The sequence below is a fragment of the Drosophila sulfurigaster genome, chromosome 3, assembly GCF_023558435.1.
Source record: "Drosophila sulfurigaster albostrigata strain 15112-1811.04 chromosome 3, ASM2355843v2, whole genome shotgun sequence".
Lineage (NCBI taxonomy): Eukaryota > Metazoa > Arthropoda > Insecta > Diptera > Drosophilidae > Drosophila > Drosophila sulfurigaster.
The window spans coordinates 29168458-29182974 of record NC_084883.1 but is presented as its reverse complement, the minus strand read 5'-3'; the positions used below and the strand labels follow the sequence as shown (position 1 = coordinate 29182974).

Genomic DNA, 14517 nt, shown 5'->3' with positions numbered 1-14517 from the left:
CTCACAGTTCTCCCATGCCCCAAATGATAAGCGAGCAATGAACAGCAGCTATTCCATGTTCCAAATGTTTGCCATAATCTACAGCTGAGCTGATGTGAATACGTCAATGTGTGTGTGTGAGTATTCAGATGTATGTGTATGTGTGTTGTGCTTGTGATTGATAACATGTCTAATTGAATCACAACAACGAGCTGCAAGAGCAGAGGAAGGCTGTGTCTCACACCAATTCTAATCGCAATCGCAATGAGTACTTACAATTACACATGTTTGCGCTTCATTATCAGTAAGCAGCTAGAGCTGCGAGTTGTTCGTCACTTCTGATCGGTGTGTGCATGGATCCAAAACAATTCAGTTTCAGTTGAAATCGTTGGGTGTCGCGGTTCGGTCCCCATTGAATTCTCCCGCTGCGCCTTTCGCCTTTACATTGCATTCTGTGATATTTGCTTGTGATTAGATCCTGATCAGGACTTTTCACAGTTATTACTAAATTTTGTGGTTGTTAAATAAAGTGTTGTGGTTAATCCATTCGAAACGCATTTTGAACTTTGTGCAATATACTTTTAATACACATTAACAACCATGCTGCGTAATAGCTATAAAGCGCTGCGCAACAATTTATTAGGCAATACCTGGAGAGCAGCGAGCTCCCATGGGCCCAGACAACCAGTGAGTGATTAAAGAAATACAAAATAAAAATATATTATACGCAGTTAAAATCAAAACTTATTATTGAAATTAATATGAGCAATCAGCCATTAAAATAATTAATTATGAATGACTGTAGTTTTGTTTCAAATCATGACGTTTTAAGAATCAGATGATTTTGCTTGGATTGTAAATATAGGTTTTTAGGTTACAGTGAATATGTAAAACTAAAATAGATGAAAATAACCTTTTGTTTTATAAATGCTGTAAAATAAAAATATTCAAACAATTTTAGTATTTGTGAAAAAATATAATTTAAATTAGTTTACAATCCATTTTCTTTTTATTTTCTTAAAACCTTATCCAATAACAATGAAATTTGTTATCAAATTATTCGAAAGCCAAATAAAATTGCCCAAAACAATGACAATGACAATTATCTTTTGCATTTTTATTGATTTTCGTCTAGGTTGTTGAACTTTGCTATTTGTTATGGTTATCAGTGGATTTGCGTTTTCGATGGAAACAGTTCAAACTAGTTGAAGTTAATGCCATGAATCGACTCACGATTTCGTATAATATACAATGCTAAAGTCTAATATTCACATATTTCTAATTATAAATTAGTGATAGAAGAGTGAATGTAGACTTATATTCTCTAAGTTGAAAGTCAAACAATCCTTATCATATTGTAAGGCTGTGCAGTCTGCAAACATATTAATGGACTTTGCTTTCTATTGCCCAACACAATGCAGAATTGAACTAGTAAACCAAATACAAATGAGTAGAACAGTAACCGGCTCAATGCAGATCGTCGGCAACAGTATATACACAGTACTCAGTCTGTATATAAATATTAAAAAGCAAACGTGTGGACGACTGATAAGAGATAATTCTTTTGCGAATAAGTTGATTTAAATGTGGGGGAAAATTACCGACACACCACGACAGCAGTCACGGGAAGCCCAGCTGATGTTGACGTACTTGTCCCTGTATCTTGAATGACCACAGTCAATATGAAATTGCGTTAAATGGGTTGCCCATTTTTTCAGTGTCCATAGATTGGATTATATAAGTTACTGATTGGGGATACCGTTCATACTCATAGATTAGGGGCAAAATTTTCCTTGACACTAAAATTTAATCAGCACTCAATCAGCACCATAAAAATGGGCAACAAGAACAACAATAACAGGCGAAAAGTAGTTGAAGATTTGAGTTCGTTTCGTTCATTCGTTCGATGGTTTTTATTATCTTTTATGACAAATCGGAGTGGCAACAGCTTGGAATGGCTAAAAAGGATGCTTGGGTCTAAACTGGGCCATCAAACTGCCTTTTGGGTTGAGCTAATTGAATGGACGGTTGAAATCGATTTATGTATTTTTTTCGGATTTAGATTTGGGTTTGGGTTCATGCTGACGTGCTGTAAATCATTTGCAGTGTTAGGTGCAGATTGAAGGACATGCAAAACATACAAAATAGAAATACGTTCGTACATACGCATACATACAAAGTGTTACTGGGTGACTGGGTGTGATAGAAAAATAAAAATGTATTTGCATGACATGCTGATAAAATGTCACAAAAAGCGTTGTCACAGCATGACAGCTGGCAGGACAATATGGCGTATACGTGTTAAAATAAATTGTAGAGTGTAAATATTGTATTACAAAACTACGTACAGTCTCGTCGAGCAACCGATTGAGAATGATTTCAACTCATTCGTGTTTTGTTTTGTTTTACTTCGCCTCAGGCCATTCAATGCCCAATGCCCAATGCCGCTCGCCGTTTGCCGTTTGCCTTTTCCAGTAAACTTAAAACCCCTTTAAATATGCATCAACCAGCCCTGGCCCCGGGCAAGGGTCGACAGCTGCATTTGCATATGTCCAAAGTCCGTAGTCCGTAGTCCGCAGTCCGAAGAGTCCGGCACCATGCCTTTGACACTCAAAACGTTTTGGCTAGGTCAGGGTCATCACTCCGTCAACCTTCTTCTCTTCTCTTCTCCTTCCTCTTCCCTTTCCCTAGTGTCGACCGCTTTTGTCGGCGTCATCGTCGCCCCAGTTTGACACGTGTTGGCAGTTATGGGGCAGCTATCGGGGGGTAAGCAGCCAGCGAGCTAGTGTGTGTTAGAGTGGTGTGTGTGCGTGCACGGTACATCATAAAAGAGCGAAACAGTGGAGAGAAAGAAAACATGGCAGAGCGAAACAAGCGTAAAACATAGCAAACAACAAGCGGCAAAACAGCGTAGAAATTGTGTAGAGCATGAGAATCAAACAGCTGTTGTCGTCTTTCTTTATGGTTTTATGGGGATAAGAGCGGGAATCACTTGGGAACTTTAACTTGCCATAATTGACGCTACATTAGACGCGCAAATAGGAACTAGAAACCAATAAAGTTTATCACTTTATCGCCACAAGATTTTTTAAATCTTCAAGAACCTTAGAGTGAAATCAACAGCCAATGCTGATAAAGATTTTTCGCATATAGTCAATATGGATTGTATATATATGTTTATCTGAATCGATTCTTAGATTATTTCGTTCTTAAGTTATGCATACCAATTTAAAGATAATAATTTCCTTTGATAAATAGAAAGTTTTGAATTAAGTATTCATAAAAAGTAATTAATAAAAATGCTAACTTTTTTTAATACTTGTTTTAAGTTTCTTTTCTATTTATTCATATAGTATAGTATTTGTCAATTGGTTTAATGGGCTTTCCCATAGTACGGGCCTTCAATCTTTTTTATACCATTTAAACCCATGACTGACTCCCCTTCCTGCCCATTTGTGAAGGCCCATTAAATGTTCTATGAACTTTTACAAGTTTTATTTACTTTTACAACCATTTTTTCACAATTTTATTTGTGGTCTTATGACGCCTGCCTACGCATGACTATAAATTTTTCTGGCAGACGCAACTTATTTGGCAGTCAACAATTTAATTGCTTTATAATTGGATTTTTCGACAGGCCTAAGCACTCTACCCTAGTCAGAAAAGCAACACTAATTTCTTATCATTGTGAAAAACATAGAATTGTAAAAGCATTTGATAAGAAACCCTAAACCGATTAAGTGAGGCAGACTTGGCCATGCTGATCACAAACAATAACTCAAGGTTAGGTCTAGACGCTTGCCAACAAATTGCCGTAGAAGTCAACGAATACATCACGCATACGCCCCGCTGACAACAAGACAAGAGCGACGGCACGCTTATGATTGTTATGAACACGTATTTGTTGTTATTATATAGACTCGGTTTGTTTTGACGCCCATAACACGATAACACAATAGAGTGTGTTGCTTGTGATAACACAACGAAATGGCCAATAACCAAGAGCAATTCCCAAATAACCCAAACACTAGTATAAAATAATATTTTTGATGTCATTTTAGCCGATTTGTTGATTGGGTGTGCGAGTGTAGTTTAATCGTATTGACTACTTTATAGCTGACAGCTTCATAATATTGACTGTCAATTGTAACGAATTGAAAATATTTACGCCTCAATTTAATTTACAATTGAGTTGTGCAATAATTGGCATTGAGTTTGCTTTTGCATTCGACTTCGTCGTCGCTTTTTCCGTCGCCTTTTGCCTTTAATTTCATTGTAAAATATGTGCACACAAGTACTTTCCGCCTTTTTATTGCGCTTGAAAAAAAAGCCAATCAATGGGAAGACTAAACAAAATGTTGAGTAGAGTCACTCAAGTGTGCATTGGGCGACGTAGACGACTCTGATTGATTGATGTGTTTAACGAAAATAAAAAGTTGAAATAACTGCATAATGGTCCAGGGAAGCTCTAAACGAAATGTAATTTTGTTTGGACTTAAAGTATTTTGTAATTTATTTTTCATATTTTATCCAATTTGTTTTATTTTAAATTTATATTATATTATAATTCTTGAATGTTAAGTGTGATTTTTAAATAATAATTTTTAAGCGAATTTGAAAAATTAGGTGTTTTTTTCTTTTTCTTTTTTAAAAACATTGTTAAGATATTTTAGTTAATATGAAATACTTCTGCAGGTGTTCTTCTTTGATTTCAACTGTCAATCCGTGTCATGTTGACGGAAGCACTTGCTGAACTGATATTTCCGACAACCGGGAGCCAATTGCGCTGGCTTTTGTTTTCCGGAAGAAAGCACGTAAAGCGTCATATATTGACTTACCCAATTGTGTGTCAATCGTTTATGATGTGTGTGCATGGCAAAGGGAATTTTGTACATCAACTGCTGCAATGCATTTTGTAATAGAATTTCAATGCGAGATTTATGGTCTTGGTTGCGTTTGCCATGTGCGATTACTGTAAAGCATATTTGTGATAAAATTCAATTAGCAATAATTTGGAATTAATTATGCAAGTGTAAATTGCAGGCTCAACACTACGCACACATTGCGTATACGCAAAGTGAACTAAAAAACCAATTACCATGCATAATACTTAATTATTAGTTATGGCTGATGGCCATTTATTATGCACAAACTCGTATTTACAGCCAGACTTAGCGTCAATAGCTGATTACACACGAGCACAAAACTGATTAAACTTAATGATGATTAGAAATCCAGGAACCAGGCGGTCTAATTAATTAAACTGCCATTTGTTGCTTTCATATTTGCAAACTCTTTGCTGTCGTAATTTACGGCCTCATCGAGTTTCTGAGTGTGTTTACTGATTGATAGTGTTGATAAGGACAAGAATCATTGACTTTGACTTTTGAGTTATACTCGCATTTATGATTTGCACTCATATTGCTGAATTGATTTGTTATTTTTTAGCTGCTGCCGCCTGAGAAGCGCTTAGAAAAGGCTCATCCACAGTTCACAGAGCGCAGTCAGCTCAAATATGCTCGTCGTCTAGTTGTGAAGCTGGGCAGTGCTGTGATAACACGTGAAGATAATCATGGCTTGGCCTTGGGCCGCTTGGCCTCCATTGTGGAGCAGGTAAGCACTGAGTTATTTATACGTAATATGTAAACCGTATGGCAAATCTCTTTACATAATACGAATACGCAAAGATTTTTTTGTTTTGCCTTACTCAATAGAATCTAACTCCTTCTTCTGTTGTTATAGGTTGCCGAGTGCCACTTGGAGGGACGTGAGGTGATTATGGTGACCAGCGGTGCTGTGGCCTTTGGCAAACAAAAACTGGCCCAAGAGCTGCTTATGTCGCTTTCGATGCGCGAAACCCTTAATCCCAAGGACTCCAAAGAGGTGATACACACAGGCAGGGAGGCAAACAGGCAAACTCCAGCTAATCCTTGGCTTATTTATTATAGTTCGATGGTGCCACATTGGAGCCACGTGCGGCCGCTGCGGTGGGTCAATCGGGTCTTATGTCCCTCTACGATGCAATGTTTGCGCAATATGGCGTTAAGATAGCCCAGGTCGGTTGACCACAATCCCAATCGCAATTTCCAATTATGAACACGAAACTGAATTTACAATTTTGTGGGTTTAGGTGCTGGTGACCAAGCCGGATTTCTACAACGAGGAAACACGCAACAATCTCTTCTCTACGCTCTCCGAATTAATTAGCCTAAATATTGTGCCAATCATAAACACGAACGATGCCGTGTCACCACCAATGTTCATACGTGACGATGAGCCAGCTGGCGGAGCCAGAAAGGTGCAGCTTGATATTCCTTCTCTCTCTCTCTCTCTGACTCTTCTATAATGCACTTTGATGCTATTGCAGGGCATCCCTATTAAAGACAACGACAGTCTGTCTGCCATGCTCGCCGCTGAAGTGCAGGCGGATCTGCTTATCCTCATGTCCGATGTCGATGGCATTTACAATAAGCCGCCGTGGGAGGATGGCGCCAAGCTCATGCACACCTACACCAGCGATGACATGAACAGCATTGAGTTTGGCAAGAAGTCTAAGGTAAGTGGCTGCTTATAGGATTTCAGCAAATTCACTTTTAGTCATACTCAATTTTCACTTAAAGTGTATTGAATTTTAATTTTACTGCAATTTATTGCAGATGTAAATAGATTATTCACTTGTATTAAATGCCAATTAATATAAATATTAAATTTCAATTTATATGGCATGTATTGTTAAAGTGCTTTATATAAATAGTATACCAAATATAGATTTATAAGTAGAAATTACGCTGTTAGTAGTAAACATGAAATGTCATTGGTATAATTATCTTCATGAGTTATTTATGATAGTTGGTTATAGGATATATGCTTATTTTTAGCCATCTGCACAAAGTGATAGTCATGCAATCTGCAATTGTTTTGCTGTTTGTGCTATGGTCATTTCATTAGCGCAAATCTTGTTAAATATTTAAAAGGCAAAACGCGTTGACACCGCAGCAACTTTTGCACAATAATTTCTCAGCAAAGTGACAGGTACAGGAAGCGGAAGGAACAGCAGTAGAAGTTGAAGTAGAAGTAGAAGTAACTGTGGCAAGTGGGTGGAGTTGGAAGCCGTTGTAACAGCTGCAGTTTGCAACTTAATGGTGTTTATTACAGGCGTTTGTTTATTGCATGCTTCACACTTTGGTTAACTATTTATAATGCTCCACGGCATTCTCATTCTCTTCCCATTTGCTCGTTGTTTCAGGTCGGCACCGGCGGCATGGACTCTAAGGTAAAGGCGGCTACTTGGGCACTGGATCGAGGCGTTAGCGTTGTTATATGCAATGGCATGCAGGAGAAGGCTATTAAGACAATTGTGGGTGGCAGAAAAGTTGGCACATTCTTTACGGAATCAACGGAGAGCGCCAACTCCGTGCCCGTCGAGGTGATGGCCGAGAATGGTAAGTGGCATAATAGAGACTGGCGCAATGAATTGTCCATTGTATAGTGTTCATTGTAGTTGTCGCCCAACAACCATTAAAGAAAACACTTCAAGTCTAGCGGGACTAATAAAAATATCACAGCAAAGTTTCGCTCTTTTTTTGGAACAATTGCAACACGTTAAAAGTTTTTGCGAAACTAAAATAATTATTTAATGGTCAATACAAACACGATACTTTTTTATAGTATTTTCAAAACAATTCCAGAAGTGGAAAGTATTTGACGATTGAAGAAACATTTAAAGCTTCGGGGAGACTCAGAGTTCTATGTGGGTCAACAGAGAGTGTTATTCTGAGTGTGAAATGATTTGGTTAGTTGAGTTAATAGAGTGCATTACATTTAGTGACACTTGCGAAGTAGTTTTGGGGCTTGTCTCAACTAGTCCGGGTCTCGGTCCAAATGCTAAGTGGCTTTCAATGAGCGCGAGCAGTTAGCTTGTGTACAAGTTGGTAGTCGGTAGTTGGTTGCATGCCGGGGGCAACACTCTTGAAAGTGCCTCTCGCTGACATAGTAGATATTTAGTTTAGACCAACTGTAGATGCCGAGTTTGCGAGCAGAGCAGAGCAGAGAAACAAGGTCACAGTGGCTGCCTGTTGAGGTTTACCGTCGTCGTCGTCGTAGTTGCTTCTCTGTGGCTGGAGAGTAAATGGCAACAGTTTGGCCTGACGGCGCCAAGGGGTCTGGCTAAGGCTCGACTCGACTGGCATGTTGTGTTGCAATTTTTAGTTGGCAAGTTTAATTTAATTGTTATTAGAGACAGCTGAAACACGTTGACGGCAAACAGCTTGGGAAGTGCTTGTTAATTAGCAAGCTACAACTTGTTGCAGCTTTTATTATTTCTCACATATTTTGTTTTTTTTGGTGGTTGTTGAAAGTGGGCAGTCTATTTTTATGCTTGCAATGAGAATAACTTAAAGCTTGGTTTTTGAATGTTTTCTTTTGTTGGAAAAACTTTTGAAACACGTAAAATTTAATCGACCTATTAAATTTGTGTCTCGTTGAATATATAAAGTTCTATTGTAGTTTGCTATTTGATAAATTTAAACTTTGGATTAACTAGAATGGCATTTATATAAAAAACGTAAATGTTTAGAGTGTTTTATATATTATATTTTATATTTTTGCTTTTGCTTTTACTCATATTTATTTTGAGATTCTATTTACTCGACAATCTATGCTGGAGATGCTTGGTTTATTTATGTATATTTAACGTACATTTTGAAACTATTTATTTTACATATTTTTTCTTTTAACAAAATTAATACCTTCGGCAAAAATTGTAATTTTGATTTGAAAAGTTAAAGCTTGTTTAGCCTGAAGCTGAATGGCTTTTGTCGTTTTGACAGACAACCAGCTTAAACATCTATCCTTAGGCCATAATGCTCGAAGAAAATTGTATTACATATTTTTCTCTTCTTCCCCTTTGACAGCTCGCATTGGCAGTCGACAGATGCAAGCGTTGACCGCTGCCCAACGTGCCACAGCCGTAAACAACTTGGCCGATCTGCTGGTTAGCCGTGAGAAATACATTTTGGATGCCAATGCCAAGGACTTGGCCGAGGCCAAGAAGAATGGACTGGCCAAGCCGTTGTTGTCGCGTTTATCACTCAATTCGGCCAAGCTAAAGAATCTGTCGATTGGTTTGAAGCAGATTGCTGATGACAGTCACAAGGTAAGTGAAAATTAAATTAATTTGCAGATTGAAAATGGCGGAGAGAATCACATTAAAAAAGTTTATGCAAATTGCATTTGTTTTGCTGTCCAAAAATCATGTTAAAAATGTTGAAAATGGTGTTGACAAAAAAACAAAATAAAATTGTGTTAGTTTGCAGCATGGGTGCTGCTCTGGGATTTGTTCGCTCAGCAAAGTGGTCATTTTATGAGGCTACAACAATGGATGCTTGCCACAGCGCAGCAACATGAGCAGCAACAACAAACTAACGAGAGCAACAATGGAAACTGAAACTGTTGTCCATATGCAGCAGAAGCTGCCATGCTTTAACAACATTATGAAATCTCCAAGCAATTTTACACTTCAACAAAAATTGACACCAGAGTGAGGTCAGAGGGGCAAGAGGGAGGAAAGAGTAAGACCTAAGCAAGTGGAAGATAAAAGACAGCTCAGTTCCATATATATATATATATATACTCCTTGCCCGTATGCTGTGCTTAGTGCGTCTTGGCAGTGACATTAACCCGCACACACACACACAGCAAATAGTGGCAACTGTTGATGGAGTAGTGAGAGGTAGGGGGAAGTTAGGGGAGTGGGAGAAGTGGGTGGGAAAAATGGGTGGCGCTTTTCCTTTGCCAGCCAGCCGTTTTATTGGATGTGATTGTGCGGAAACGCAAAACTTTTTGCTGCTTGAAAGAAAAACTTTTTCCCATCACTATATACATACTATATGATATATATAAACGTATACATCGAAGTATATATAAAACAGAGGCAGTGGCAAAATTGTGACACGAAATGGCGCAAAAGCAGAAATCATAAAATGAAAACAAAAAAAAAGTGAGAAGCGAATTGCGAAGCAGCAGGAAAAACCCATAACGCACTCAATAAATGTTGGTGGAATGGCAAAAAGTATTCGTGTGCGACAAACAAATGTCGCGGACATTTTTATTTTGGCCGCAGGGCAGCAGTCAAAAGTTGAGTGTGATGTTGCACGTGTATCTGCCACGGAACAGCGAGTCGATAAATGTTCGAGTAGGTGCCACAAACGCCGCTGACAAGTGGCAATTTTCAATTTGCAAAAATACTTAAAGTTCTTCAACATTTCAAAGTCATTTAATTTTCACATACTTTAAGTCAGAAATTTACATTTAAGTTCATTTAACCTAAAGCTAAAAAGTTTTCAATGATAACGATCAGTTATTAACCATTTGCGCAAAAGGGGAAATAGTTTATTAACATGTTTTCGAAGGCAAATCGTCAAAGTTTCGAATGAGGCACTTACAGCGGATGCATTAAACATTAGTTTGCCACTTTCCAAGTACCACAAAGTCAACACTTAAACTTATTATGCTTTGCCATATTAACGGTGCACATAATGAACTTCTCTTCAAATTGAGTAGAACCAAGGAGCGAAGCGCTTTTTAGGCGCGTCCAGAGCAAGCTGGCCATGACTTATCCAATTGTCCTTTGTAAATATAATTTAAAGTTTTTCGCCCTACGATGCCAAAGTCAATAATAATGACCATATAACCAAATTTACTCAGTGCACAACTTGAGCTCCGGCCTGAGGTTGAGTTGGAGTAAGAATAAGGGTATGACTTAGGGTTTGGGCATGTGCCATGTCTTGGCCATGGTGTTGGGCTTGGTTCATTCTCAGCAAACGAGGCAGACAGCAGCTGTCAGCACAAGCAACCCGCCTCCTGTCTGCCATCTTCCCACCCTCTTTCATTCAGATTTTACGTTGTCTGCAGCCAATTTCCAGCAGCAACGTTTCGTATTTTTTTGTTGTATAACACAAACGAAGCAGGGACTCAAAATGGGGGCAGCAGCAGCCCATTAAAAATAAATAAAGATTACGACAAGATGAACGTCTTGATTTATGTAAAACAGCCTCGGCAAAACGCCCTCGAAAATGGACGCCTGGGATTAGAATTGGCAACTGGGCAGCCCATACACCATCATGTTATACGACTATTGAGTTATTTATATGTATGGCTCAAATCGACCCCCATATGGCGTACTCTGCGTATGAGTAATGCATTAAGTGCTGACTTGTCAATTGCCTCACACTTATCTTTTATGCAGAATGTGGGTCGTGTACTGCGTCGCACTCAACTGGCCGATGGACTGGAATTGAAGCAGGTGACAGTGCCCATTGGTGTGCTGCTGGTTATCTTCGAATCCCGCCCAGACTCATTGCCCCAAGTGGCTGCTCTTGCCATGGCATCGGCCAATGGTTTGCTCTTGAAGGGCGGCAAGGAGGCTGCACACAGCAACAAAGCCCTAATGGAGTTGGTCAAGGAGGCGCTGAGCAGTGTGGGTGCCGAGCATGCTGTGTCCCTGGTGAGTTACATTACAATCGATGTCACCTCATCACTCACTTCGACACTAAATACTGAATACGTGTGTGTTAGGTGTCGACACGCGAGGAGATTAGCGATCTACTTGCCATGGAGAATCACATCGACTTGATTATTCCTCGTGGCTCCTCGGAGCTGGTGCGCAACATTCAGGAGCAGTCGTTGCACATTCCCGTACTGGGTCATGCTGAGGGCGTCTGCCACGTCTACATTGACAGGGATGCTGATCTGAAGAAGGCGCTGCACATAGCTCGTGATGCCAAGTGCGATTATCCAGCAGGTAAGTCAAAGATGAGCATAAAATATTAATTTTGGTACATTTTTACGTTTCATTTGCAATTAAAATAGTAATATGTGGTTACTATTGTGTATAAATATATATTTGTATATGACCTTTTTATTACAATTTTTGGTAAAACCAAGTTTTCAATTGTATTTCAATTGACTTCTTATAAAATTTGTAATTATTTAAATAATTTTTAAAATTCATATTTTTACTTAACTTAAAATATTCGAGCTTAACTCAATTTTCATAAAATTTAAAATGTATTTAGTTTTTGATATCTTCGGTTTTTATTTTACTTCTATATGTGTATCTTATAACTTATTAATTTGAATTTTTTTAATTTAAATTTCCCTTTTCACATTTAAAGAACTGAATTCTATTCCATCTGCAACTTATATGTTATTCAACCAAAATTATCTATTTCCATTACTAAATTACATTTACTAAATTAGCAATTACTTATACCTAATTAAATTTTTATTAAACTTGAAAACTGTGAAATTTAATTGAAATCTCATTCATTACTAATTGCAGCCTGCAATGCCATGGAAACGTTGCTCATCCACGAGGATCTAATGAGTGGAGAGATTTTCAACGATGTCTGCAACATGCTGAAACGTGAGGGAGTCAAAATCTATTCGGGACCGCGTCTGAATCAGCAGCTGACATTCGGTCCGCCTGCGGCAAAGAGTTTGAGACATGAATACGGTGCGCTGGAGTGCTGCATTGAGATTGTGCCCAGCTTGGAGGAGGCCATTAATCACATACATACGTACGGAAGTGGACACACCGATGTCATTGTAACGGAGAATGGTATGAAGATTGAAAATTAATTTCAATTGCTTGCAATTGAAGCAGAAAAATTGTTTGCTCATCGCCCACATGGGAGTAGAGTTTCGGTTGGTTAGCGGAAGGGGAATTTCCTTTTGAGCTAATGACAGTTCAATGTGCGGGTTATAAATAATTGTTGTGAGCGCCCCTATAATGCATAATGGTTGCTGAAGTTTTGGCATAGTTCGATTTATGGCCAAAGCTTACGGTGTCAAGAGAAGGATATAAAGTGTCATTCAATGCAGATAGGAACTCAAATGGAATTACAATGAGAAATTCGAATTTGCTTGTCAAGTTTATTTATTTTATATTTCATTTCCGCCTAAGCTAGTTGATGTTGGTCTTCAAATAATAGGAAGTAATTTGTGTAAATTGAATGGAGCTTAGCTAAAGACTTATGGCCTTTGAATAATATTTCAAAAAGTGTTTTTGTGGTGAAATATGAATTTTAATTTGAAAAAATATGTACAGCTCAGCCATTTGTAATGTAATTTGTATAATTTGAATGGTGAATGCAAATGCACGTTTGCCACTGTGTGATCTGACCTGTGTGGTAATTTAATTAAAAATGCCAATGCCAAACAACGACGAGTAAACGAGAGTATAAGCCAAGTTAGCTGTGCATTTGCATGCGTGATGCGTGACGTCATCGAAATTGTCGTGGCATACTAGTCGTATACTCACTCGAATTTGTAATGAAATTGCTGGCTGGGGTCAGGTTTTGTTTAGCTAAATCAACTCGTGATGGCTGCCACAACAAATTTAAATCATTTGGGAAATTAATTTTGTTTAGCATTCAGAACGTTCTCATGTTTGCATATTGCATATTGCACAGACTGCATATTGCATTTTCTATATGGTATTTTTTTGCCTTTTTACGTTTCCATTTTCATTTTCCATTTCCCATTTTCTATTTCATATACATATTTTCCACTTTCCGTTCACAATTTCTCTTACTGAATTGTTGTTTTTGTTGCTTTTTTTGTCCATTTCGTGCAGATGCCGCAGCAAAGCATTTCCTTGGCAGCGTGGACAGCGCCTGTGTGTTCCACAATGCGAGCTCGCGTTTTGCGGACGGTTTCCGGTTTGGCCTTGGCGCCGAGGTGGGCATCTCAACGGCACGGATCCATGCACGTGGCCCCGTCGGTGTGGAGGGGCTGCTGACAACCAAATGGATACTCAACGGTCAGGATCACGCTGCTGCGGACTTCGCTGAGGGAGGAAAACGCACGTGGATCCACGAATCGCTACCCATTGATTAGTTTACCTTTCGCCTGCAATTTTTGTTTGTTCGTTTTAGTTTCTAAGTTCTCTATGTACATACATATACATATTTGTAACATATTTGAAAGTAAATTGTGTTTTTGGCAATGCGGTGCACCTGCATCATCATCATCAGCAGCAGCAGCAGCAACAGCATAATGATGGCGTGATGGAAGTGTAATTAACTGGGCTTAGTCGCTGTAAGTGTAAGAGAATGGTTACTGGTTCTTGTGGTAGCTGCATGATGACAGCTGCCAGTCGCGGCCACATGGGAGAAATTAATTTGAGTGGAAAATATTTGAGCGGGCAACTTGCTTAATTAATAAAATGTGTAGAGCAAAAGGGAAAACTGTCAGCGCGTGTCTTGGGCGCTAAAGTTTCTCAGTGCTGGCGCAAAGTTCAGTTCAGCATATGCCACGCCCACACACAGCTGCACACAAGGATGAAGTTGTAGTTGGAGCCAAAGCTGTTCGTGAAGCTGACGCTGAATCGCCTTCGTCGACGCTTTGTTGACAGTAAAAATTAAATTAAAATGACTCAAGCTTCGCCCGGACGCGGATGGCTATTCGTTGCACGGTTTTATTTTTTAGACGAGCTGAGCATGAAAAGCAATGCGAAAAAATATTGAAAATATAATC

The 14517-nt window shown here is 38.8% G+C and overlaps 1 protein-coding gene across 1 annotated transcript; it reads left to right on the top strand.

Moving 5' to 3' along the window:
* Positions 1-350: 350 nt before the first annotated feature.
* LOC133841660 (delta-1-pyrroline-5-carboxylate synthase) lies at positions 351-13960 on the top strand. Its single transcript, XM_062274291.1, has 12 exons — positions 351-666; positions 5428-5592; positions 5722-5862; positions 5928-6035; positions 6110-6277; positions 6347-6535; positions 7226-7421; positions 8892-9133; positions 11225-11482; positions 11554-11779; positions 12320-12598; positions 13616-13960. Exons 1-12 carry the CDS (start codon positions 580-582, stop codon positions 13876-13878), a joined length of 2322 nt encoding a protein of 773 aa, XP_062130275.1. The 5' UTR covers positions 351-579; the 3' UTR covers positions 13879-13960.
* The last annotated feature ends 557 nt before the right edge of the window (positions 13961-14517 follow it).